The 26,003-nt window shown below is 37.6% G+C and overlaps 1 protein-coding gene across 1 annotated transcript in view; it reads right to left on the reverse strand.

Moving 5' to 3' along the window:
- Positions 1–6,111, reverse strand: part of CUNH1orf87 (chromosome unknown C1orf87 homolog) — an 82,041-nt gene extending 75,930 nt beyond the window's left edge. Inside the window, exons 1-2 of the mRNA XM_017544030.2 lie at positions 6,008–6,111; positions 4,846–4,978 (exon numbers count right to left, since the gene is read on the reverse strand). Coding sequence (XP_017399519.1) covers positions 4,846–4,952 — 107 coding nt within the window. The 5' untranslated portion in view covers positions 4,953–4,978; positions 6,008–6,111. The remainder of the gene's footprint in view (positions 1–4,845; positions 4,979–6,007) is intronic.
- Positions 6,112–26,003: the final 19,892 nt, after the last annotated feature.

Raw genomic sequence — 26,003 nt, forward strand, 5'->3', positions numbered from 1 at the left:
TTTTGTAAATTTGTTAAGTTCCCTGTAGTTCTGGATATTAGCCCTTTGTCAAATAGATAAATTGCAATTTTTTTCTCCCATTCTGTAGTTTGCCTGTTTTCTCTGATAACAGTTTATTTTCCTGTGCAGAAGCTCTTTAGTTTGATTAGATCCAATCCATTTGTCAACACTGGCTTTTGTTGCCATTGCTTTTGGTGTTTTAGTCATGAAGTCTTTGCCCATGCCTATGTGCTGAATGGTATTGCCTAGATTTTCTTCTAGGGATTTTTATGGTTTTAGGGTTTTACATTTAAGTCTTTAATCTATCTTGAGTTAATGTTTATATAAGGTGTAAGGAAGGGGTCCAGTTTCAGTTTTCTGCATATGGCTAGCCAGTTTTCCAACGCCATTTATTAAATAGGGACTCCTTTCTCCATTGCTATTTTTGTCAGGTTTGCTGAAGATTAGATTTTTATAGATGTGCTGCATTATTTCTGAGGCCTTTATTCTGTTTAACGGATCTTTCACAATGCCCTCTGCTGCCTCCACCTTTAGTGTGTCAGGGTTCCGCCTAAAATGTGGCACCCACAATAAAGTGTGCAGTACTCCACTGAGTTCTGTGTAGAGTGAGCCTCCACATCCCTCTATCTTAATACCCTTGACTCATGCTAAGCTCAAATAAAGACAATAACTGAACGTTTGTTCCTTATAACCATTTCCATGTACACTTCTCCAAAGACAACTTTTGCATATATTTCTGTTTGTTTAATCTTGTTGGTTAGCTTATTTCCCTGCCAAAGCTTCTCAGCTTTCTGCTACCTGTAGATTTACTAAAACAATTTGTCTATCTTCCTTTGATTGTGTATTAAAAACTGTTGAAAAAGAACAGGATCAGACACACAAAATCCTCCCCACCTCCAGCAAGTTGTGTTTACATCAGTTGTTCCATCACCACTTTGGTGGTGTATCACTTATCTAAACAGTACCCAATCTAGAGTCATCTGCTTTGCTTCAGGCCTTTGTGAGAAAGATGTGCCCAATGGCTCACAAATCAACACCTACTGTCTTTAACATTATCTTCATTTTGGCAATGATGGGAATGGAACCATTTTGGCATAATCTATTTTTAGTCAATGCCTACCTACTCTTGGTGATCATCCTTTCACGTTTTATTTTCACAACTAATATATTTAATTCTTTGGCCTAAAGTTTTGCCAGAAATTTCCCAGAAGCCCCTGACTCTGTAGTATTATTACTAGCTTCTATCTCCTTTTTGAAAACGAGAATACTTGTCTCCTGTCACATGGCACGTTACTCATCAAGGTTCCATAGTAACATCTGCATGCTATTTTAACAGCATGGGCCTTTAGATTTGGATTTATTTAAAGCAACTAAACATTATATTTCTAGATCTTTATTTTTCTTGGCCTATTTATTTAATAGGCTTTTACCATGTACAAGATTTAATCCTCTGTTCTGGGGATACAGTTGTGCAGATACAATTTACAGTGAAATAGGAAGACAAAAATGCATAAGAAGTTGTAAGCATATATTAATCCTTATGGGCATTACAGGTACCCCCAGGTGGGGCAGGCAAATATGGGTTTGGTGGTGGCAGCACATCATTAGATTTTCATTTTAGAAAGATCACATTGGCCATACTTGAGAATGGGGCTTCTCAAACTGGAAGGTACGGAGGAGTCACCTGAAAATCCAGGTTTAAAGTAAGATTCTGATTCATACATCAGGAAGGGAGCTGAGGTTCTGTTTCTAAGAAGTTCACAGCTGAGACTGATGCTGGAGATCCATGGACTACATATTCAGGAGCAAAGCTTTAGAGCGTCAATTAGAGAGCCTGAAGATTGGAGACAGAGAACTAGGTTGGAAGCTGTTATAGAGACCTAGGAGAAAGACAATGATGGCACAACCGAGAGGAAACTTGTTTCACTCTTTAAAGCCTATAGATTAATCTCCTTTGTGAAACATATGTACGCTAAAGATAAGTATTTTTCTTTGATCTATGAACAATTACACAGTTTAACTTAAGGAAGGAGGGAAGGAGAGCTCCATTCCAGTCTTAGTTCTTAATAATCAGCCTAGAACTTCAGGCGCTCACTTTAAGACCACTGAGGCCTTAGTTATCTCATCTTATCTGGAAAATGGGAGACTGGTTGTTATGGGTTGAACTATGGCCCTGCCAAGTTTCCTGTGTTTATATTCTAACCCCATCCCTCGGTATATGATCTTATTTGGAAATATGGTTATTACAGAGGTAATGAGTTGAGATGAGGTCATATTAGATGAGGGTCGGCCCCCAATCTAATGGATTGGTGTCTTTATAAAAAGGGGAAATTGGACAAGATGCAGATGCAGGGAGAAAGCCATGTAATGCTTGGAGATATGCTACACAAACCAAGGAACTGCCAGAAGCAAAAGGAGGCCTACAACACATAGGTTCTTCCCTGGCATCTTCATAGGCACCTTCTATGGATACTTTGACTTCAGACTTCCGGCTTCCAGAACTTGAGACCATGAATGTCTGTTGTTCTAAGCCACCCAGTTTGTTATATGTGATTATGGCAGCCCCAGTAAACTAATATAGTGGGCTGCATCTGAAAGGCCACCTTCAGGTCTGACATACTATCCCATCATCAACACATATCCTACAGGAAATTGTACATGGTTTTTTTTCATTTTGGAGACGCCTTTCTTTTTTGATGCTTACTTATACTTCTTAAGTGAATTTTTACTAATGGATTCCACTTATTCAACCTGAAGAAAAATACCCTCTTGAGGCCCTGGTTTATGAGGACAAATACTTTTGGGAAGACAGATTCTGTGACATGAATGACATGACAGTGGCAGCACTTTCCTTACCTGAGCAACAAGAAGCCTTTTAAGAATTGCTTAGTTTTAAACACACAGGCATATTTTAGCAATGCACATTAATTATCCTATGTAATCCCAGCAACAGTAACATGAAATCTATAGGAAACACAATAAACAAATAAAAGACCTGTCTTACTGCCTTAAAAAATACCAGTTTTTATAGTATAATAGGAGAGAGAGAACTGCATCTTTTATTTTACAATTAATTTAGCTGATGTAATACACTTTTTTTTTTCCTGATTCCCAAAGTTTAGAAAACAAAATGGGGAAAGCCACCTTCCTGTAAGACAAGCTAAATCTTCACTATTTAAAAAATTAAGGACTCCTCCCCACTTTCCATTTAAAAACATATTAAGCTCTGTACCCTTGGAAAAAGCAAGGGGTTTCAGAGAGAATAAGGCTAAACAAACAACCTAAGGAAGGAAAGGAATTAGAAATAATATAGTCTTGCAGGTAGAAGATCTGAGCCAGGTGTCCAAACTAATTTTATTTACTTTTCTTGACAGTGACAGGGATTTGACAGATCTCAAAATAATCACTTATCATGTGACAGTGTCTTAGTTTCCTCATCTACAAAACAGACATAAACTGCATCATAGGCATAGAATATAAAAGGGACATCAAGCATTTCTCAGACAGAGGTTTGATTTTTTTGTTACATGTTTTATATCTATAGAAAGGCTTCAATAATAATAGCATAATTATTTACTAAGTGTGTTGTTTATGATAGACACTGGAGAGGTGCTTTGCATACTTTTTCTCCTTTAATCCCCACAATAACCCTATTACTAGATAGGCGTTGTTTTATCCCCACTTCATATATGTAGAATCCAAGGCCAAAGATGTTAATTCATTTTTCCAATGTCAAAAAGCAAGAAAGAATCAGACCTAAGATTCAAATTCGCACCTCTCAGCTCTGTGGGGATCCCAAATGTACGACTCACCTGCTACAAACCTCAGTTCCTATGCAGTGGCAGACATTAATTGATTATAGCAGTCACTTTGGAATCTCTCTAGACCTTACAATATTGGTGATGGGGAAGTAGAACTAATGTGCCTTTCTAAAGCCTTATTAAAGCTTGTGCTTCATAACAGCAGTCTTGATGACCTGCATTCAGAGATTTTGATTCAGCAGACCTTGAATTGGCTCCTGAATCTTTATTTTTAAGGACTCTCTTGGTGATTCTGATGATAGTCAGGTTTAGTAAAAATTGCTTCTTGCACTTATGTTCAATGATACCATATCTTTGTATATTTGTTCAGTATATGAGTTTCTGAAATAGGAGATAGAGCCAAGGAAATAATCCTAGGACAGAAAAGCGATTTTTGACTAGCTACTACTTATGGAATGTCTACTGTAAGAAAGACAGACCTAGTACCTTCCCTTCTTTTTGGAGCCACCAAAGCTCTGTAAAAAAGAGCTAGTGCTGAAACATCTAGTGAATATTAGAGATCTGAGTGTTGCCTCTTAAATGTGACTGTGATGGGTTTGGAAGAGAAGAAAGACATCTTAGCCATAATCTGAGAATCCCCTGCTTAGAGGCGTATCAAATACAAACAGGAATAAGTGAAACAATTTATGATTCTGTATTAATCCTACTCCTTTAATCCACAACAAATTGACTAATAAGCCTCCCCCACTCCCCCCAAAATTACTACATGTGGTAGATTACAAACTCAATGAGAAAAAGCAGCAATGCTCCATTAATATTTATAAATGTAGCAATGCTCATATTTCCTATCTATTTGGAAAATCAGCCCAAGTAATTAAGGAGTATGGGGAGTTATAAAGATGAAAAATATCAGAAAAACAGTGCACACGGAAGTTATCAACACTATTTTACTTCTACTGTTGCATCTTAATGACTTTGCTTTCCATGGATGGCATTTTTTAACTTTAAATTTCTGGGTTAAAACAAAATAATAAAACTTCATTATTATCCAAGCAACATAGATATTTTTCAAATATGGACTTACATCTTTGGCTTCTCCACAAGGTATCGAAAATGTTTACTTCCAATGATTTTCACCATAATCTCAGGCATTGCATTTGATCCACGGGGAGTCTTCCACACTGCAGACATGATTCTCTTCAAAATTCCTTCAAATCCTGAGGGATGAAAAAAAGTAAATTATTCCTCTTGATTTTCTATTAGGGAACTGCATCATCCTTGTCAATAACAACAAACCATAATAATAGGAGAAAGTGCTTCTCCTGTATTACCTCACTTAATACTCCTAAAAAAGGCATGAGAAAGATACTTTTAATTACTGTTACCATTTTTGTTCTATAGTTGAGGAAACAGGCGAAATGTAGCTATGTGACTTTACTCACATGGCATCGCATCACTGGTAATTAGCAGACTTGGGAATCTCACCTAAGAGGTCTGCACAGCAAATCTACTGAGTCATTAGGTGACTCTACCTTCCTGTACTGCAGGATGGGATTCCTGTGAGGTCAGAGCAGAAACTAGGGCATTAGTGTAACATATGAAGAATCCATATTCAGTTCTGATGTTTAGTTTTCCCATTTATGAGAGCAGCATAATTCCGGGTCTGTTTTCAGGAATGTGGGAGTGAATCCAAGGAGATAACGCATCTGAAGCAAAACCGTACACAAGGAAGAGAGACTTTTGTTGTGATCACTGATCTCTTTCTACAACAATCCAAGGAATCCGAAATTTAGTTCCTGCACAAGATAAGCACTGGGTGTTTAAACAGAGTGATGCCAAGGGAAACTCAGACGTTCAGTAAACCTGGCCACAAGCTGAACACTCCCTTTTAGAATCACCCAGAGACTGAAAAGGCTTTAGAAATAATTCTACTGCAAAAGCGACTTCACAGATTGGAAAACTAAGGCCCAGAGAGGGTGTGCTATCTGACAAGGATCATGGCAAGAATGAAGGGCAGGACTGTTTCCAGTATTTGGGTCTGATGGCTAGGCCACGGTTCGTCCCCAAAGTCCAATACTAAAGACCTGCTGTGCGAGGGCAACCCCCATCCCAGGGACCTGCAGCCTCTCTGCACCTGTCTGGAATCTTCCAAACCCAGAATTAGTGATCCTCAAGTCCCCTCCCTGCCCGAAGCTGCGCGTCGGCTCTGAGATCTTCCCTCGGAGAGAACAGAGGGGTGGCCTTACCGCTAGGGCGGCGTTCCCACCCTGGCAGCTCAGAGGTGCGCGGTCTGTGCTTCTGGGGAACGGACAGGGCCTGGGGACTGAGCCCAGGAATCCGGCCAATCACAGGACCTGCTTTGCGGGCGGCGCCTGTTCCGCCCTGGTCGCTAAGGACGCAGAAGGCTGTTTCTGGGCGGGGACCAGGTTTTTCTCCACTTCCGAGGCAATGAACCCAGGTTGTGGCTGCTGACGGGTGAAGAGCCTAGGTGTTTTTGACCCGTGCCTTCTGTCTTCCTCGGAGATCTGCGGGAGTCCTTCTAGAAACCTATATTGCTCACCTATGTGGTCACCCTTGTCCTGCCCTTCCTCTGAGGCTTCGTTTGCCTTTGTGAGCTTGCACATAGTTGAGATTCGAGGTTCAAATCCAGACGTCTCCACGTTATGGCTTGAGTAAATCCCTTCTTTTTCCTGAGATTGTTTCCTCATCTGTAAAATGGGTCAAAATAATAAGAGGACCTAATTGGGAGTTGGTGACTAAATTAAATCAGAATATCATAGATTGGTAATAATAACGTTGAGTACTATCTCTATGCCAGATCCCTTTTGTGAGCTGAATAACTCTCACTTCACAAGTTAATCGTTGTAAATAAAAGTCTCATTTTATTTTAAAGAGAAAAGAAACAAGTTGGGGTGTTGATAAATTACCCCAAACCCCACAAATTCAAGTACAGAGCTAAGATTAGAATACAGATCTGCATATCCTAAATTTCTAGACAGTTGTTATTACACTAAAAGAAACTTCAGCAGACATAGGTAAAGACATTTTACATGGACTCCCAAAATGTATTTTCATCTGCAACGCAGGCAGCGGTAGCCCCAGCATTTGTACTGCTGCCTCCTAATGTCTAGCTGTACTGTGCTTTACAGGCAAATGTATCATCCACTGACACAAGCAGCCAGAGGTGGACAACACAGCTCCCCTCCAGGGCTCACTTTCTAGTGGGTGGGACACACAGCCACATTCTATGATATACAAAGTACTAAAGGAGCAGAGGAGCCCAGATAGCTCCCTTCTCACTCCTCCCTCCCCACCTTCATGTTGCTTCTAGATCAGTCTTCCCAAGGCCAAACTCTGACAAGCCTCCTCCTCTACTCATATGTCTGAAAGATCTCATCAGCCATAGCAGGTGCCTGTGGTTTCAAGACCTTTCACTACCTGACTTCAAGCTAGATCTCTAGCTCGATCTCCCACTACTTCTACACTTGTTATGCTGCATCCAACTCAGTCTACCAACTGGCCTGAATCTCTCTTTCATATCTCTGCCTCTGTGTCTTTGTTCACTTTGTTTCCTCTGCCTATAATGTCCTTCCATTTCTCATTGTGTCAGCCTGTCTATCCATTAAGTTGGATCTCAAATGGTGTGTGCACTTAGAAATTACATACCCTGAGTTCAAATCCTTGGCCTGCTAGTTCAATGTAATCTTGGGCAAATATCTCTGTGCTTTAGTTTCCTCTTCTATACAATCAGTATGACTTTTTGTGAAGTTTAAGTAAGTTTTATATAAGAAAGGGACTTAGAACAATGCCTGACACATAATGAGCACTATAAATGTTTGCTATTATTTTGCAAGAAGGCAAACTGGATTCCAGAGCTGAAAGTGGCATCTCCATCTTATAGATAACTTGTGGTTTCTCTCTTAGGAAATTTGTCTTTCTTTGTCTGAGAGTGTGGTATTCATTTGCTTTGGTTGTTGTGGCTTCTTGTGCTATGCTGTGGAGGGCTGAATAATGCCCCTCCCTCTAGATGTCCACTTTCTAATCCCCAGAACCTGTAAATATTACCTTATATGGCAAAAGAAACTTTGCAGATGTGGTTAAGTGAAAAACTTGAGAGGGGGAGATTATCTAAATTTTTCATGTAAGCCCTAAATGTAATCATAAGTGTCTTTACAGTAGGGAGGCGAGAGAGACTTGATGACAGAAGAGGAAGTACTTGTGACAATGGGAGCAAAAGGATACAGGGATTTGAGGAAGGGATCACGAGCCAAAGAATGCGGGTGGCCTCTAGAAGCTAGAAAAGGCAAGGAATCTGATTCTCCTCAAGACCCGCAGAAAGAATCTGCTCTGCTGACTCCTTGACTTTAGCCCAGTGAGACTGATTCTGGACATCTGGCCTTCAAAAATGTAAGACAATACATTTGTGTGTGGTAATTTATTATAGCATCCATGGGAAAATGTAATGTCATGCTATGAAAGGACTATTCTTTTCTTTTTCTTCTCTGTTTTTTAAATATACAGAACCGTGGCTAGATTACCATGGCATCTACGAAATGTTTTGACCGAATGAATGAAGGAGAATAGAACCAAAAGTAAATGTTAAAATCTCTTTCTGAAAAATACTCTAATGAACATGGTACTCATGGGAGTTTTGTCTACTTAGTACGCTTCTCTATTTTCTTTCTGAAAATCGAATGCTTTCTTTGGAAACCTCTTTTCCCATTTCAAGGAGTCATTGTAGGCATTGTCAGTCAAAGTGTGGCTTCCATCTCACTTCTTCATATAACTGATTGTGCTTTATGGCTGAAAAAGGCCCGAGTTCTTACCGGTGACCAATGCAATTGACCTTTGAACAACACAGAGGTTAGGGGTGATGACTCCTTATGCAGTGAAAATCTGCATATAACTTTTTGCTCCCCCAAAACTTAACTACTTATAGACTGATGTTGACTGGAAGCCTAACTGATAATATCATAAAGTTAATTAACACATATTTTATATGTTACATGTATTACATAATATGTTTTCATAATAAAGTAAGATAGAGAAAAGAAAATCTTATTTAGAAAATTACAAGAAAGAGAAAATGTGGTTACTAAATGAAAGTGATCATCATAAAGGTCTTTATCCTCAACATTTTCATATGGAGTATGCTGAAGAGGTGGGGAAAGAGGAGGGATTAATCTTGCTATTTTGGAGGTGACAGAGCTGGAAGAAAATCTCCCTATAAGTGTACCTGCACAGTTCAAACCTTGTTGTTCAAGGATCAATTGTATACACATATAGGAAGAAAAAAAAATGTCTATCTGTTAAGATTACCAGATTGTGAGGATAAGGTGTTGATGCCTTTAGCAAATATCTGCATCAACACATACTGCAATTTTTCAGAGAGGAAGAATAAGTCAGCCAATAGGAAAAAGCAGAACTGAAAACAGAGCCAGTGTGGGGAAGCAAAGAGCCTGGATCCAACTATGCCTGATATTAGATGAGTTTCATTAATCTTTATCAAAGAGACCTAACATAGAGACTCTTAAATTTCAGGTTATTAAATTTTATCTATGGGATACAGTTAATTGATTGGATGACATTTTGAGTTTTCCTATAAATTCTGTGATAAAGTTTGAAGGAGCAAATTGGCTTTGACCAAATTAGTTATTCTACTAAAGATTATCCTTTAACCTTACTTGACTCAATAGGTTTTACAAATGCCAACTTGAAACATAGTGGCATTGGTATGAGGCTTTCTATTGGGCAGTTCTTCTACCAGTTTGATGGTATTCAGGTGAAATCTGATATATTTTTCAGACCAGAGGGAATCTCTGCTTTGCCACTCTCTAGGCAAGTGACCTTGAATTTATCTGTAAGGTAGAGACAATAATAATTAGCCTCTAAGTTTATTATCGGGATTCAAGATAATGTACCTGGAGGCCCCTGACATGCAATAGCTTATAATAAATTATATTCCTATCTATAACAACAGCAGCTAATATTTAGTGACTATTTAGTATGTGCCAGACACTGAGCTAAGAGCTTTTCATTCAACATCCCATTTCATCTTCACAACAACCTTATGAAAAAAGACTATGTGAGAATATTTTCTCATATCAGAGATGAGGAACCTGAGGCTTAGAGAAGGTAACTAACTTACTGAAGGGAATGTAGCTAGGAAAAGTAAGAAGCACAATAAAAAATCCACATGATTCTAGAAGTAGACTCTATAGCCCCTCCTCCATACTTCCTTTGTGGATGTTAGTCAGCCATTATTACTATAAATGTGTATTGATGTTAATATTTTTTATTGCTGATGTTTTAAGGCTTTACATTCCTGACAGAATGCAGATTTGTGACAGAATTCCTAAGGAGTGGTCTTTTCTTATCTGGTATTTTCTACTTTACACTCTACTTTATGAAATGACACAACCACGAAACATCTCTCCAGTGGTTTATATTAAACAAGGCAAAAAAAAAAAAAAGCTGTGCAATAAATGTCTCCATAAGATTAAATACTGTGGTTAAAGCTGGCTTCTTGGATTCAACAGCTTTAGATTACGAGTCACCAGAGAAAGATTCTACAGAAACATCTCCATCCGAGTCAGCACTCTCTCTTTTCTTTCCAAAGAAAGATGAATAGCTGTAATAAGGGGCCCAAAGAATACCCCCACCTAAAACTTCACAATTTTACATTTACCATCAAGCAGATAAGGAAGGGAAAAAATGGTCTCTAATGTTTTGTTTTTGCCCTTATAAGTCAAAGTAGAATGAGTTTATAAATAGGAAGCAATAAAGAACTGCTCTTTTGAACAGTTTAATCATAGATCTATAAAACTGAGGCATTTTACAGTGAAGTCACTGTCCAAATAGTGGAGAGGCAAAAACTGATGTTAAACTGAACTGTATTACAAAGATATGGGGGTGTTACATTTGTTTTTTCTCCAAGAGACATACAGGACCCAAGCCACTAATCTTTATGAGTAATGGGAAACGTCAGGTGAAAAGACAAGCAAAGGCAGGCTGACTTCAAATAGAATGCAAATATGGTCAAGTTTCTTTTCTCCTTAAAATGCTCTCTTGGCTCTGGAAAAACAAGACTGTGTAGCATACTGATTAGATGGGCCGACTTTGGTCCCTATGGTAGTTTTCTAGGGCTGCTATAATGAAGTACCACAAAGTGAGTAGATTGAATAACAGAAATGCATTGTCTCACAGTTATGGAGGCTAGGAGTCTGAGGTCAACGTATTGGCAGGGCTGGCTACTTCAAATGGTGGTGAAGGAGGATCTGTTCCATGCCTCTCTCCTAGCTTCTGGGGGTTTGCTGGAAGCCTGTGACGTTGCTTGGCTTATAAATCTCCGTCTTCATGTTCACATGATGTTCTCCTTGTGTGTGAGTCTAATCACCTCTGCAACAACCCTACTTATATATAAAGTCACGTTGTGAGATCTGATGGTCAGAGCTAGGACTTCAACAAATAAATTGGAGGGGAACACCATTCAACCCTTAACAGGGTCCAAAACCTGGTTTTCATTTAATGTGATGTTATTTCAGGCAACTACTTTGCCTTTCTGTGACTTTATTTCTTCATGAATAATATCAATATGTACCATAATGTGAGGATAAAATGAGTTAACATGTTTAGAATAGTGTTTGGTACTGCAAGAGTTTACTGCTATTAGTGTTACTTCTTTCCCTGTACATATTTTATGGGGTACAGGTGATATTTCAGTACTTGTGTACAATGTATAATGATTAAATCAGCATACTTAACATGTCCATGGCCTCAAATTTATTATTTATTTGTGTTGAAAACATCCCAAAACTTCTCTTCTAGCTGTCTGAAGATATATGTAAATTATTATTAACCTTAGTAACCTTACAGGGCTAAAGTACACTAGAGTTCACGTTCTTTATTATGGCCTCTTTGATTTGGCTTTGCTCACCTCCCCAAACTCATGTCCCATGTTCTCTCCTAACCTAATAAACTTCAACGGGAGTTACCTGCCATTCCTCAGCCTTCCATAGAGTTTTACCTCCACATGCCTCTGCGGAGTCTTTTTGTTGTTATACCTGAAAAGTCTTTTGTGTGACTCGGTTTCTGACTTTTAAGATCATGTCCATGGTACTGACCCTGCAAAGGCATTTATCCTCAATGCTCCCAGTCAGATGGGTCACTCTTTTTAGTAAACCAGCAGTTTTATTAAATCTACGATTTTGATAGTAATTATGGCTTTAGAATCCTTTTCTCCTGCTCAATTGTTGATGATAAATAAATATGTCTTACTCCCCACATAGCCCATTCTGAACACAGTGATAATACGTAGTATGTGATCACAAATGTATATAACATACATGAGAGAAAAGAAACATATGATGGATGACTTCCAATAGTATAATGTGATTATGATAAGCACATTATCATAGCAGCTACTATTTATCTATGGTTTGCTATGGGTAGTCATTGGATGAGGCACTTTATGTATGACACTTCATTTAATTTCAGTAACGATCCTATAAGGGATGTAGAGTATTATTTTCTCTGTTCTACTGATGAGGAACCTAATCTCAGAGGGTTGGATTATCCAGGACCTTGGTTGTACATAGTTGAAACTCCACTCTAGCTAACTGCAGCAAAAAGGGAATTTCTCATGAAACTAAGTAGAGAAATGAACCCAGGCCTCTGGAGCAGTCAGGGACCATGGAGGGGAATTTTTTTTGTTGGACTCTTTTCTCTGCTCCTCTGTGTATCAGCTTTGTTTATTCTTCTCTGTAGCAAGTATTAGCGTTTTCTCATCCCCCAGGCCACATGTTAGGGGATAAAACATGCTCATAAATAATCACCAGAAAGAATGTCACTAATCATAATTCACAAGCTTCATTTTTGCCCAAGGGGCTGGCAAAACCTAGAATTTCTTAGTTCCATTTGCTAGAGGTGAAATTATGGTTGGTTTAAATTAGGTCAGGAAATATCTGAACCAATGAATTGTTGTATTGGGGGGATGGAGCTGGTGGGTGGTAGAATCATGTACCAAATTGTTAGTAGGAGCTACTGGAAGAGTTCGTACCCAGACAGTTATAAGGTGCAGGTACCCAGTGGAGGTTAACCTGATGGGAGGTTGAATAACTTGCCCAAGATCTTACAGCAAATAACTGGTAGTGCAATGATTCAAATTCACATGTGCCTGACTCCAAAGAATCTCGTTGGAGGCTTATGTTTTAAAATTCTATGGTATAGCAATAGAGGCCTGGAAAAGGTGGTTGTAATAAAGTTCAAGAGAATGACCACAGAGAAGAAGTTCTAAACCAAATAAAGACCATCTGGCCACCTCTGCCGTTAGCTTACCCTGCCCTAGATTGTTAGGAATGTTACCTGCTTTTAAGTGTTAACATCTGTGAATAGAACTACAGTGCTACATACTGAATGTGCTCCCCAAAATTCATATGTTGAAACCCTAACCCCCAAGGCGATGGTATTAGGAGATGGGGCCTTTGGGAGGAGGTTAGTTCATGCAGACAGGGCCCTCATGGATGGGTTTAGTGTCCTTATAAAAGACACTCCACTGCTTTCTTGCCCCTTCCACCATGGGAAAATACAGCAAGAAAAAGGCTGTCTATGAACCAAGAAACAGGCTTTCTTCAGGCACTGAATCTGCTGCAATTTGATCTTGGACTTCTTAGTCTCCAGAACCGTGAGAAATAAATTTCCGTTGTTTATAAACCACCCAGTTTATAGTATTTTTATTATAGTAATCTGAACAGACCAAGACACTGAGAAACTCAAGCTTGAAATAAAACTCACCAGTTATCGGATCTGGCCATTCTTCCACCCAGCCAGGTAGAGCATGAATATTCCTTGTAACATTCTATCCCAGTGATGCTGGAGGCTTCAGGCTATATGGTAGAAAAATTAAGAATGCTGATTCTGAGGCCAGAAGGTTTAGATTCAAATCTTGGCTCTGCCAATCATTACCCTCAAGTCCTGGGGCAATGACCTTAGCATTTATGCTTTAGTATCTTAATCTGTAAAGAGAATATAATAACTGCAATATTATTCTTTTTTAAGCAATATTTATTGCACATTTATCATGTACAGGCCTCTTATAAGTGTTTTTTATTTATCAACACATTTATTATCATAATAGGTAAGGAGTATTATTTTCAATTAAGGAAACTGAGTTAGAAATAAGTCAAGTGCCTTGTCCAAGATTTCAGGTAGTGATGGTGCCGGAATTTAAAAACATGCAGTCTGGCTACAGAGCTTATGCATTATCCACCACATGACACCGTCTCCCTGCTGCTCTTGGAAACAGCAAGTGACATAACGTACATAAGGCAGTTAGCACAGGTCCTGGTACACTCTACATTCCCAATAAAGTTAATGCTGCTGCTACTCTTCTTTCAGTTCCAATTTTCTTACTACCGGCCCCCAAACCCAAGTGCCATAAAATCCCCAGTTCCTAAATGCTGTGGGACAAGAGGAAAGATGGCTCTATTTCCTGATACTGCTTCCTGGCCTAGAAGAGAGGTCTTGTGTATATACAGGACTTTTCAACATCACCACCCACTAATAAACACGGCCTGGTTAGGATAAAGGTCTCCCTTTTTTAAAAGGGGAATGAAAAAATGATTGAATAAAGGAATACTTCTTGACCCCTTTAGACACCCCCAAGTGGCCCAAAATGATTTTTTTGATAAAACTTACTAAATTCATAATACTAGTACCTCTATGTCTATCAAATATTTATTGAATGTAATTTTAAGGCACCATGGTAAGTTGTGGAGGATACAGTGATGAATCAGATTCAAATGCCCCTCTCAAGATTGCCAGCAGGAGGGATAAAACATGCTCATAAATAATAATTAGATATGATATATAGTAAGAAAGGGTAACAAAAAATAAATTTGAAAATTCAAAGGAAAGAGAAATCACTTCAAAATTGTAGGATTGGGAAAGATTTCATTGAAGAGTTAACAGATGAGTTGAATCTTTAACAGACAGGTAGTAATTGACATGGGAGAAGGGAAGGTAATACACTACACAGGGGAATAACATAAGTAGAAACATAAAAAAAACAAGAAATGGAATGTGGCCAAGGAATCACATCTAGGTTTATTTGGAGAATGCAAAAGACAAAATTGCAAAGGTAGGTTTGAGCCAGATTATACACTTTGAGTATCAGATGACAATGCTTATGTTACTTTTGACTACAACAGAGAGATGTATGTGTTATCTTACAGTATGAATGAAATAACCTCAACCACTGTGTTAATCAGAGGAGGCCAAGTTACACTGTGTTAACAGGCAACACCTGCAGCTTCGTGGCTTAAGAAACCAAAAATGTAATTTTCATTCACACAAATTCTGTTGTGGATTTGGGCAATTCTCCAGGATGATTATCCTGTATGTGTTGGCTCAACAATCTGGTCTATGTGGACCCTACAGCACCTCCCTCTCAACGCATGCTTCCATGATGCCTGTGGAAAGACAAGAAAGTGCTGGAAGGTCACTCACCTGGAATGAAGTGCTTTGCCTTAGGAGAGACACTCACATTGTTTCTGCATGCACTCCATTGGCCTGAATCAATGACACCCTTACACCCTGTGCTTGGAAAGAGAGAATTGGACAATAATGAGCCCTAGTAATGTTTATCACACCCACACTTGCAGAAAATTCACTATGATTCAGAACAAATTTATATTTACAAACAAAATATAGATATGCATGATAGCTGATATTAACAGAAATTTTCCCATCTGTTGCATTTACCGCTTTCAAATAAAGAAAATGTTGTTTACAGTTTATCCACCCACAGTACATGTGGAAGAAAGATACCTACTTATTTCTGTGATCTGCCTGTTATTATCTATAGAATAGCATAAATTGGTGTACCTCAAGTGTGAAGTAGGCTTTGTTGATATGCAGCTGAGGCAGCATTTGGCTTCTGCTGCACACTGCAGTCCAACGATGATAATTTAACCTTCTTGTCAGAATGTGATGAGACAGAAACCCATGCTTGCAGAATGAAGCACACATAAGTAATGGGTATTCATACAGCCTTCTATATGTGGTACATGGTCACATGGCCTCAAAATGTCTGAGTTTTACATAGGGTGGAATGTAGAGCTTGTAGAATTTAATCAGAAGTGCCTGAGCTTTGAAGTCAGTGATGACTTAGAATCCTAAAGCTACAGACTAATTGCCCATGACTGGGAGCCTCAGTTTCTTCATTTTAAAAATGACATTGATAACAGAATTGTTGCAACATGTATTGCTAATAATAGGCAAAGTTAATTGAGAGTCTGGTGTGTGCCAAGCACCCAGCAACTTTCTTTCTCTTTTATTTCCTTCCTTTCTTCCTTCCTTCCTTCTTCCCTCCCTCCATCCCTCCCTTCCTTCCTTCCTTCCTTCCTTCCTTCCTTCCTTCCTTCCTTCCTTCCCTCCTTTCCTCAGTCCCTCTCTCCCTCCTTCCTTCCTTCTTTCCTATCCTTCCTCCCTCCCTTCCTTCCTTGCTTTCTCCCTTCCTCTCACCCTCCCTCTCTCCTTCCCTCACTTCCTTTCTCCCTCCCTCTTTCCTTCCCTCCCTCCCTCTCTCTATCTGTCAATGGATCTGTCCTCTAGTTATCTAATCTGTATCAATCAGCAACATGTATAAGAAAGCATAGTTAATTCAGTTCATATGTAGTAGGAGGGGACATTCCAGTTTGAGTCTAAACTAGGGATTTACATGTATCTGATAAACTGAACTGGTAAGTAAAGCCTTAGGGAGTGGATTTGTATAAAGTTTTTTTTCCGTGGGTGGAAAGTGTTGTTGAAGGAGAAAACTAAAGTGATTTTATGTGGTACCTAGGACAGAGTCTGAAAAAAGGTTGGACATTAGAGTGTTTGTCTGAAATTTAGGTATTCTGCTCATGCACCCCAGTCTGTTCTATACATAGCTAGAAGTGGATGATAAAGGAGTGTTGTGAGGAGACTCTGAGACGTGAGAACACAAGTAACACTTGTTTAGTGAACAGGTGACAAAGAGTTACACAAAAGGGAAAAGCAAAAATATCTCTCATTCTTTGTCATGAAGTCCATGTGGCCTCAGCACTGTGAGAATCATAAGGAATGCAGCTCTGTTGTAGTCTCTTGAGGGTTTGATGCTTTGAGCACTTTGGACCATAGCATCCTCCTGGAGAACACCCTCAAAGTGCTATTCTCAAGTGGCTTCCATGATATTCTCAAAGGAGAAAAAAAATTCAACAAATGTGTAGTGTTGGTGTGGTGGTGAAAATGCATGGAATATCCACTGGTATGCTTTGATATTTATGGGTGACTATATTGTTAATATCAGATCCATTAATTCTCACTCAGGACCTAATATGAAGGAGCTCAGAAAATGTCATATTAAACAATGAAAGAAAGAATAAATAATTGCCCCAATCCTCAAGTTACAGGGGTGCTTTTCAGTGGAGGCGTACTGGCATTCTGAATGAGACATGCTTCATTTTGCAGGGCCGTCCAGAACATTGCAGGACATTTAGCAACTCCAGCCACTGAGAACGGATACCAAGAGTGCACTGCATTCTTCATTTTTGTGACCATCAAAACACATCCCCTTATTTCAAATGCTCTTTGTGGAGATGTTACTCTATTGGGATGAAAAATACTTAATCTGATGTGACTAAACATCGCTGTGCTGTCTTGGAACCAGTATTTCCATAGGAAACCATAGAGCCTCAGTAGAATGAGATCTTTCCCCCACTTTATATGCTGAGTACAGTGCGGCTGGGGTTTTCTCTTACTGCCTTTGCTTGCTGCTCTTAAATCTCACAGAAAGAAGTTTCACTGCCTAAATGTCCAGCAATCAATGAGTGGATACATACATTGTGGCATATATATACCATGGACTACTACTCAGCCATATAAAGGAACAAAATAATGTCATTCACAGCAACCAGGATGGAATTGGAGACCATTATTCTAAGTGAAGTAGCTCAGGAATGGAAAAATCAAACATTGTATGTTTTCACTTATAAGTGGGAGCTAAGCTATGAGAATGCAAAAGTATAAGAATGATATAATGAACTTGGGTACTCACGGGGAAGGCTGAGAGGGGTGAGGGATGAAAGATTACACATTGGGTACAGTGTACACCACTCAGATGATGGATGCACCAAAATTTCAGAAATCACCCCTAAAGAACTTAACCATGTAACCAAAAACAACCTGATCCTCCACAACTATTGAATTAAAAAAATAAATAATAAAAATTAAAAAGAAGTTCCACTGGACATTCCAGTGTACTTGTCCAGGGCAATGAGTCTCTGCTAAGATCAACTCAGTGCTTTCCTAAGGAACCCATCTTTGGGTTCCTTGACACCACTGACTTCTTGGTCAGAAGACTGGAAGCTTCATTCCATTGGATTCCACCTAGTAGAGATTTTGAAACATGGAGTCAAATTGGGAGCCAAAACGTCATCTTTATTTACAGCACAGTAGATATGAAAGATCAGGGATCTTTGGATAAAATAGATTTGGGATCTTTCTACTTCCTCCAAGTTAAGATTAGGTCCTGCCTGTGGATCTAGCTGATCTTGCAGAACAGAAGCTGAATACATGTAATTAGTGGGGAGCTTGTTGGGTCACAGGCTAAGTCATCAGCAGAACATAATGGAGAAAGAGAGGCTGTTTCTCTTAATGCTGGGCCATTCTTCTCCTTATAAAAACAGGTCTAAATCTATATCAGTTTTCAGGATCAGCATTAACTGCACCTCCTCTGGGGTGTAGAGAGGAGTGGAAGTATTTTTCTTCATGATCTGAGGTGTGATGTTTAATACTGAGTGTCAACTCAGTTGAATTAAGGATGCAAAGTATTGTTCCTGTTTGTGTCTATGAGGGTATTGCCAAAGGAGATTAACATTTGAGCTAGTGGAATGGAAAAGCCAGACCCACACTCAATCTGGGTGGGCATCATCTAATCAGCTACCAGCACAGCTGGAATAAAAGCAGGCAGAACATGGAAAGACTAGACTGGCTGAGGCTTCTGGCCTTCATCTTTCACCTGTGCTAGATGCTTCCTGTCCTCAACCATTGGACTCCAAGTTCTTCAGTTTTTGGACTCTTGGACTTATACCAGTGGTTTGCCAGGGGCTGCCAGGCCTTCAGCCACAGACTGGAAGCTGCACTGTCAGCTTCCTTTGTTTTGAGGTTTTGGAACTCGGACTGGTTTCCTTGATCCTCACTTGCAGATGGCCTATTGTGGGACTTCACCTTGTGATTACGTGAGTCAATACTCCTTAATAAACTCCCTTCCATATACACATCTGTCCTATTAATCCTGTCCCTCTAGAGAATGCTGACCAATAAATACGTGACGTATAAGTATGGATAAGAAAGAAAAAAGATTACTCCCTTTAATTCTTATGTGTTACTTCATCATATCATTACACTTTGTTATTTTCCTATCGTGTCATTACAAAACAGAATCCTAAGTCTTAGAGAAGTATTTTGCATAGGCCATCCAGCTAATAAGTGACAGAGTCTGGATTTGAACCTAAGTTTGTCTCACTCTCAAAGCTGTGTGTGTATATATATATATCATTTTGCATGTGTATGTACATATATGCTTACATATATAAATATATATCCATATATGTAAATATACATATTTACATATATAAATATACATGTCTATGTAGGTATATATAGTTACACAGATGGAGCTTTTAGTTTTCAATCATCTTCAGTTGAGACCTCTTAGGATTGGAGATTCAGGCAATTTCATGCCACAGACTCTTTAACAAGACACCAGTTGCTTGCCTCAAAGTCTATACATTATGTATTATTTGATATCTTTGCTTCAGATGGCATATTAGTTTGCTAGGGCTGCCATAATGATGTACCACAGACTGGGTGGCTTAAACAACAGACATTTATTTTCTCACAGTTCTGGAGGCCAGAGCCCAAGATCAAGGTGTTGGCAGGTTTGGTTTCTTCTGAGGCCTCTCTCCTTGGCTTGCAGATGGTTGCCTTCTTGCTGTATCCTCATATAGTCTTTCTTCTGTGTGCCTGCATCTCTGTAGTCTATGTGTACAAATTTCCTTTTTTAAATAAGGACACAGGTCAGAATGGATTACAGCCCATTCTAATGGTTTCATGTTAAATTAATCACCTCTCTTAACACCATATCTCCAAATATAGTCATGTTTTGAGGTACTTGGGGATTAGGGCTTCAACACATAAATTTTTGGAGGTCATAATCCAGCTCATAACAAATGGGTTGATATTAAAAAGAAAAGCAGAATGATTATTCAGGGTCACATAGGTAGAATAGCCCATTGATACTATAGGCCATCATCCATATTAGGGTCTCCTAGATTTTGGCTGGAATAGTGTGTGTGGGGGGGGTGAGTGTGTGTACTGGGGAAGCTAGTTAGATGATTTAGATGGAGAAAATAGAATGGTGTGTGTGTGTGCACGCACACATATGTGTGTATACTGGGGGAGATATTTAGGTTATTTACATGGAGAAAATAGAATGAATCAGGCAGGAGAGAAAGATGTCTTTCTGGATTATTTATTTGTATCTTATACTTACAAATAAAAATACTCTTTTTCGCTTCTTGAAACTCCAAGCAATCAAACTGCCAGTTCTAATCTAGACCACTCGGTGGCAGTAAAACAGAAATGTCTGCAAAGAAAGCAGAAATCCCTTCAGAATTATAATAAGTTTTATAGATCAAGACAACTTCAGTTGTAAAACATGGTGTATCAATTGGCGTATTTGCTGCTCAAATCTTTACAAGGTTCAAATAGGCTCATAAATACTGGTTTCTCTAGTTTGGCCTACTCATACTTCATGCTTCTGTTTAGCATGAATGGGATGCTGGATATCTTGGAGGGATGGAAATCCAGCAAACGGTTGAAATATCAAAGCAATATACTACTGCCAATTTGTTTTCCTGTGACTGAGGAAAAATACATGTAGATGCTTTGATTAGATGTACTACTCAAACAAGCAGAATCTGCTGCATTCAAAGCTGAGCCATTTCCCATCCATAGCATAACCCAGTCTGGAGTTGACCAACAGTTAAATCATTTTACTACTTGATTTTTATAAGTGGGTTCCAATTCCCTTATTATTCCAACAAGAGTATTATTATGCAGAGATAATTTCATTTTTTGTAAGTGGCTATTGGCTGATAAAATAAGGCTTCATGATAAATAGGTACAATTGTAGGGCAGGAAGTGACATTCAAACACACCTTTCATCAAAATGTTGATTTCATGTGGTTGGTTGAAAAGAAGGCGGATTTGGTTTATGATTGTCAACATTGAACAACGGGGAAACTGAGGTCTAGGTCTTCAGTACCTTGCCCAGGGACATCTTACTGGTAAGTGGCTTAGCCCAACTGTGACTTTTCATTAGATTATAAAGTCCATGAGAGTAGTAGCATGCTGTCATCATCATTGTAATAATAACAATAATAACAACATCAATAATAGTCCCTTTTGAATTCCCAGTTCTTAGACCAGTACGTGGTAACTGACAGATATTAACTAAAGGTTTGATCAATAAATGCATGTATAAGTGGACCTGAGTAATTGTAAAACAAACCTGAATAATTATAATGTAATTCAATTACTAAGCTTTTAAGGGCTGTGGAGTTATAAAAGACAGGCCATTTAGCCTCAGGACACTAAGCTTTTTGTGTTTTAGTCTGCTTTTTAGAGTTGCTCATATTCGCCTCTCTTTTTTCACATTCCAGATGTTCATATCAGATTGCAATGGGCAATGTGGGCCTGGTTTAGGCAGTGTGTGGAAAGGAAATATAGGTCTCAGTATCCAACAGATTCTGGCTCTGCCCCTTAATATCTGTATGACCTTGAACATACCCCTCAACATCTCTCTACATCACTGTCCCTTAAAAAATGAGAACCAGTAAGCTACCCCATAGATATGTGATGAGGATTCATTGAAATAGGTCATAAAAATCACCCAGTAGGTGAGCAACAAACATGATTTTAATAAGAATTTTCAGAAGGGTGGGCAACTGAAATACCAAAGCATTGAAAAGAGATATGTGAAATCTTGAATGCTGCCTTCATGAAAGATGTGCATGAGGGATAAAGATGCCATGCAGAAGGGTCTTCAGTGTGATCCTGATACTACAGGTGGCAGAATAAGGAGGTCTTTCTCAATGGTGGAAAGAGACTTTTAAGGTTTGCTTTGAAAGCAAAGGGATATTTTTCTTTAGTTACTAGCATTCAGCATATATACAAGCGTGATTTTAGAGCTCCACTGTCTTCACCTGCAAGTTCAAACCCTGAAAACATTTCTCCTAGTGACCCATTCCCAGACTGCTGTGTAGAAAACTGCTGTGTAGGTGTTGTGCTATGTTTTACTGCTTTTCCTTTGTCAAGTGGCAACTTCACTGTTCATCAGAGATAAAGGAAGGTAAAAATTAAGAAACAAATTTGGGAAATGGGAGAGCTTAGGTCTTGTTATTTATTTAGACTTACATAAGTCTACATAGATAACTATTGACTATTGTGTTAGCAGAAGAAGATAAAAGTTAAGAATATGGTCTGGAAGTCAAAAGACGTGATTGAAATTCTTGCTTCAGGTTTCCCTAAGTCTGTGATTTTGCACTAACCTCTTTAAGCCTCATATAATGGATATAAAAATGCCTACCTTGCAGGACTGAAACAAAAAAAACCCAGACCCTGATACTTAGGAGTTATTGGACTGCTGCAATTGTATATTTTGCATGCAAGTACAGATTATGTCAGTGAATCTGATAGCTAGCATGGTAAAGACTGCTCAAGGTGTATATATCCTTGGCTTTATTGGCAGTTTCTGCCTCTATTTCCCTCTCTTCTTTCCTTTCTACCTCTCTTTCAGTTCATCTGGTATATTTCTTTTTCTCTTTCCTTCTTTATCAAACATATTTTGAGAATTAACCATATCCCTACAGCTGAGCAATCAAAACTTGTTTACAAAGTACTGTCACACACATTCATTTACTTTCTACATAGGTTTCATTTTACCAAACATATTCATATACACTTATTTTGTTTTATTTTAGTACATGTTATTACATATATACACAGAAATATGCACAAATCACTAGTGAACAATAATTTTTAGAAAGTACAATGCACCTATTTAAGCAGCACCAAGACCAAGAACGAAGAGCATTTCCTGTATACTTTTTGTGCTGCATCCTACTCAAAAGTCACTGCTCTTCTGAGTTCCAGCAGCTTGAATTGGTTTTGCCTGTTTTTGAACTTTATTAAGTGGAATTGCATATTTTATTCTCTTAGGTAAGATTTATTTTACTCAATTATGCTTGCAACATTACCTGTTTTACTGCATGTGGTATAGTTTTTTCTTTATTGCTGCTGTATTGCATTTTTAAAATATCCATTCTCCTAATAAAAAGCATTTGGGTTGTTTCCAGTTTTGGGAGGATCTGTGAATTATTGTGTTTGCCTGTTGATATACATAAAACAGAAACACATTTCTGTTGACTATATACTTAGAAGCTGAAGTGCTGGGTCATAGAGTATCTGTTTTGTTAGCTTTGCTAGATAATGCCTAAAGGTTTTTCAGAGTAGTTCAAATAATATACTCTCTTCCCAGTGGGTAGAAGGTAGCTCTATATACTTACCAAAGTTTGGTAAAGTCTGAAATTTTATACCTAGTCTATTGGATGTTTAATGGTACTGTTTTTGATATTTCAATTTGCATTTTTCTAATGTCTAATGAAGTTGAGTATCTTTTCATATGCTTATTGGTCATTTGGACATTTTCCTTTGTGAAATGCCTATTTTGGTAGTGCCTCTCTCTTCTTGCTTTGTAGACTTATTATTATTATTTTTTAAATCTGAGTATGGGTTCTTTGTCATATATGGCAAACATATTCTTCTATTCTGTCACTTGACTTTTTCTTTTTAAAATTAATTATTTTTATTTTTTAGTTTTTCCTCACCCACAGCCTTTTGATCTGACTTTCCCCTCTCTCAATACTTTTTTGGCATATAAGAGTTATTAATTTATAATTTTTAGTATTATTGATTTTCTGTTCTGTTTAATAAATTTGTGTTTCTTACCCTAAGGTCATAAAAATGTATTTTTTGTTTTCTTCTAGAAGGTTTGATGTTCCACATTTTCATATTTAGATCTGTTTTTCACTGATAATTGTTTTTGTTGTTTCTTGTTGGGAAATAATTGAGATTCACATTTTTAAATAATAATTTCCAATTGAGCCAGTACCATTTATTGCAAAAATCATTCTCAACTGCACTTCAGAGAAATAACTATCAAAATCAATTGACCATATATTATAAATATATCCTTGAACTATTTCTTCTGTTATAATTATGTATCTATCAACACACCAAAACTTCAATGTCTTAATTAATGTAGATGTAAACAAATTTTGAAAACTTATAGGTAAATATCTCAGTATTGTCTTTTTTTCCTACAATTTTCTTTGCTATACTTAACCTTTTGCATTTCAACACACATTCTAGAATCAGATGGTCTTTTTTCACCAAAGAAATAAATAATTCTATAGGGATGTTGAGTGAGATAGTATTAAATCAACAGATCAATTCTGAAGGAAATTAACATTGTTATAGTGTGACTTGTCAAATTCATGAACATGGTATATCCCTCCCTTTATTTTAATTTTCTTTAATTTCTCTCAGTAATGTTTCACAGTTGTGAGTGTGAAAGTCTTGCATCTTTCATTAATTTTTCCTAAGTATTTTGTGTCTTGGATGTTATTGCAAATGGTAACATTTTTCAAAATTTTACTTTCCATTTACTACTGTTACATAAAATCAATTATGTAATTAATTAATATCAATCTCACTTGTTTCACTTGCTAATTCTATTTGTATATTCGTTTAGATTGTCTATTGCATACAATCATGTTATATGTAAAGGCATTTTAATTTCCTCTGTAGCAATTCTTCCTTCTATTTTTTTTTCTTACATTATTATACCAGCCAAATCAACAAGTACAATGTTAAATAGAAATGATAATATCAGGCACCCTTGTTTCATTCACAATTTTAGGGAGAAAGTTTTCAGTATTTCACTCTTAAGTATGATGTCTGATATAAGAATTTAAAAGTATTATTTGTCCAGTTAAGAAAGTTAACTCTATTCCAAATTTGCTAGGAGTTTTTAGAATAAAGGGTGTTGAATTTTATTAAATGCTTTCTTCTGTTGAGATTATCATATAATTTTATTCTTTATTTAATTAATGTGCTGTCTTAAAAGGATGGAACTAAAAAAAAAAAAAAAAACCCTGTTTGGCTTTGGTGTATTATCATTTTTGCATAACACTGGATTGGGCTTGCCAATATATCATTCATGATTTTTATACGGTCCCAAGAGAGATTGCTCTGACAATAATACCTTTGCCAAGTTGTTGTATCAGGGTTATTCTGCCCTTATAACATTAACTCTCCTTTTCTATGTCTAGAAAAATTTGTGGAAGATTGATGTATTTAATTCTTAAATACATGAAGAATGGACCAGTGAAGCTGTCTGAGCCTAGAGATTAATGGAATGTTTTAAGTTATTAGAGATTTAACTTTTTTAAATAGATCTAGATTATTTTCTACTTATTCTTTTGTCAGTGTAGGAGTTTTTTAAAAAAAGAAATTTGGCAATTTTATTTAAACTTTAACATTTATTGGCATAAAACTATTCATAATATCCTCATTATTATCTATCTTTTCAAAAAGTTTGTTTTTTTAAAAAAGGATAAAAAATATATGTTGTAATATATTTTTTCATGCCTAGTTATGCTTCTCTCTTCTATCAGTCTTGCAAGATGTTTATTCACTTTTAATCTAATCATTTTAATTTATTTTCTCTATTGTATTTTTTCGTTTCATTATTTTCTTCTTTTTTTAATCTCCTACCTTTTACTTTTTGAATTAATTAGACCACTGAGTTTTGGCTTTTTAAAATTTATTTTAATGTGTGCATTTAACCCAATCCCCATTTGCCTCAAGAATACTTGCTAGTGGCACTTGTGGCTGCAGCTTTTACCCCAAGACAAAACGGTGTGACAAGAAGGAGGGGACAATGTTGTCACCATTCCACAATAATACGGTGATTGAAGTAGACAACAGAAATTGAAAGAAAACTAAGAAGCCATGTGCCATTGTGGATTATAACGAGAATATGAGAGCAGTGGAATTAGATGATCAGATGCTCACTTCTTATCCAACTGAGTGCAA

Source organism: Cebus imitator, unplaced genomic scaffold, assembly GCF_001604975.1.
Source record: "Cebus imitator isolate Cc_AM_T3 unplaced genomic scaffold, Cebus_imitator-1.0 Scaffold163, whole genome shotgun sequence".
In the NCBI taxonomy this organism is placed as follows: Eukaryota; Metazoa; Chordata; class Mammalia; order Primates; family Cebidae; genus Cebus; species Cebus imitator.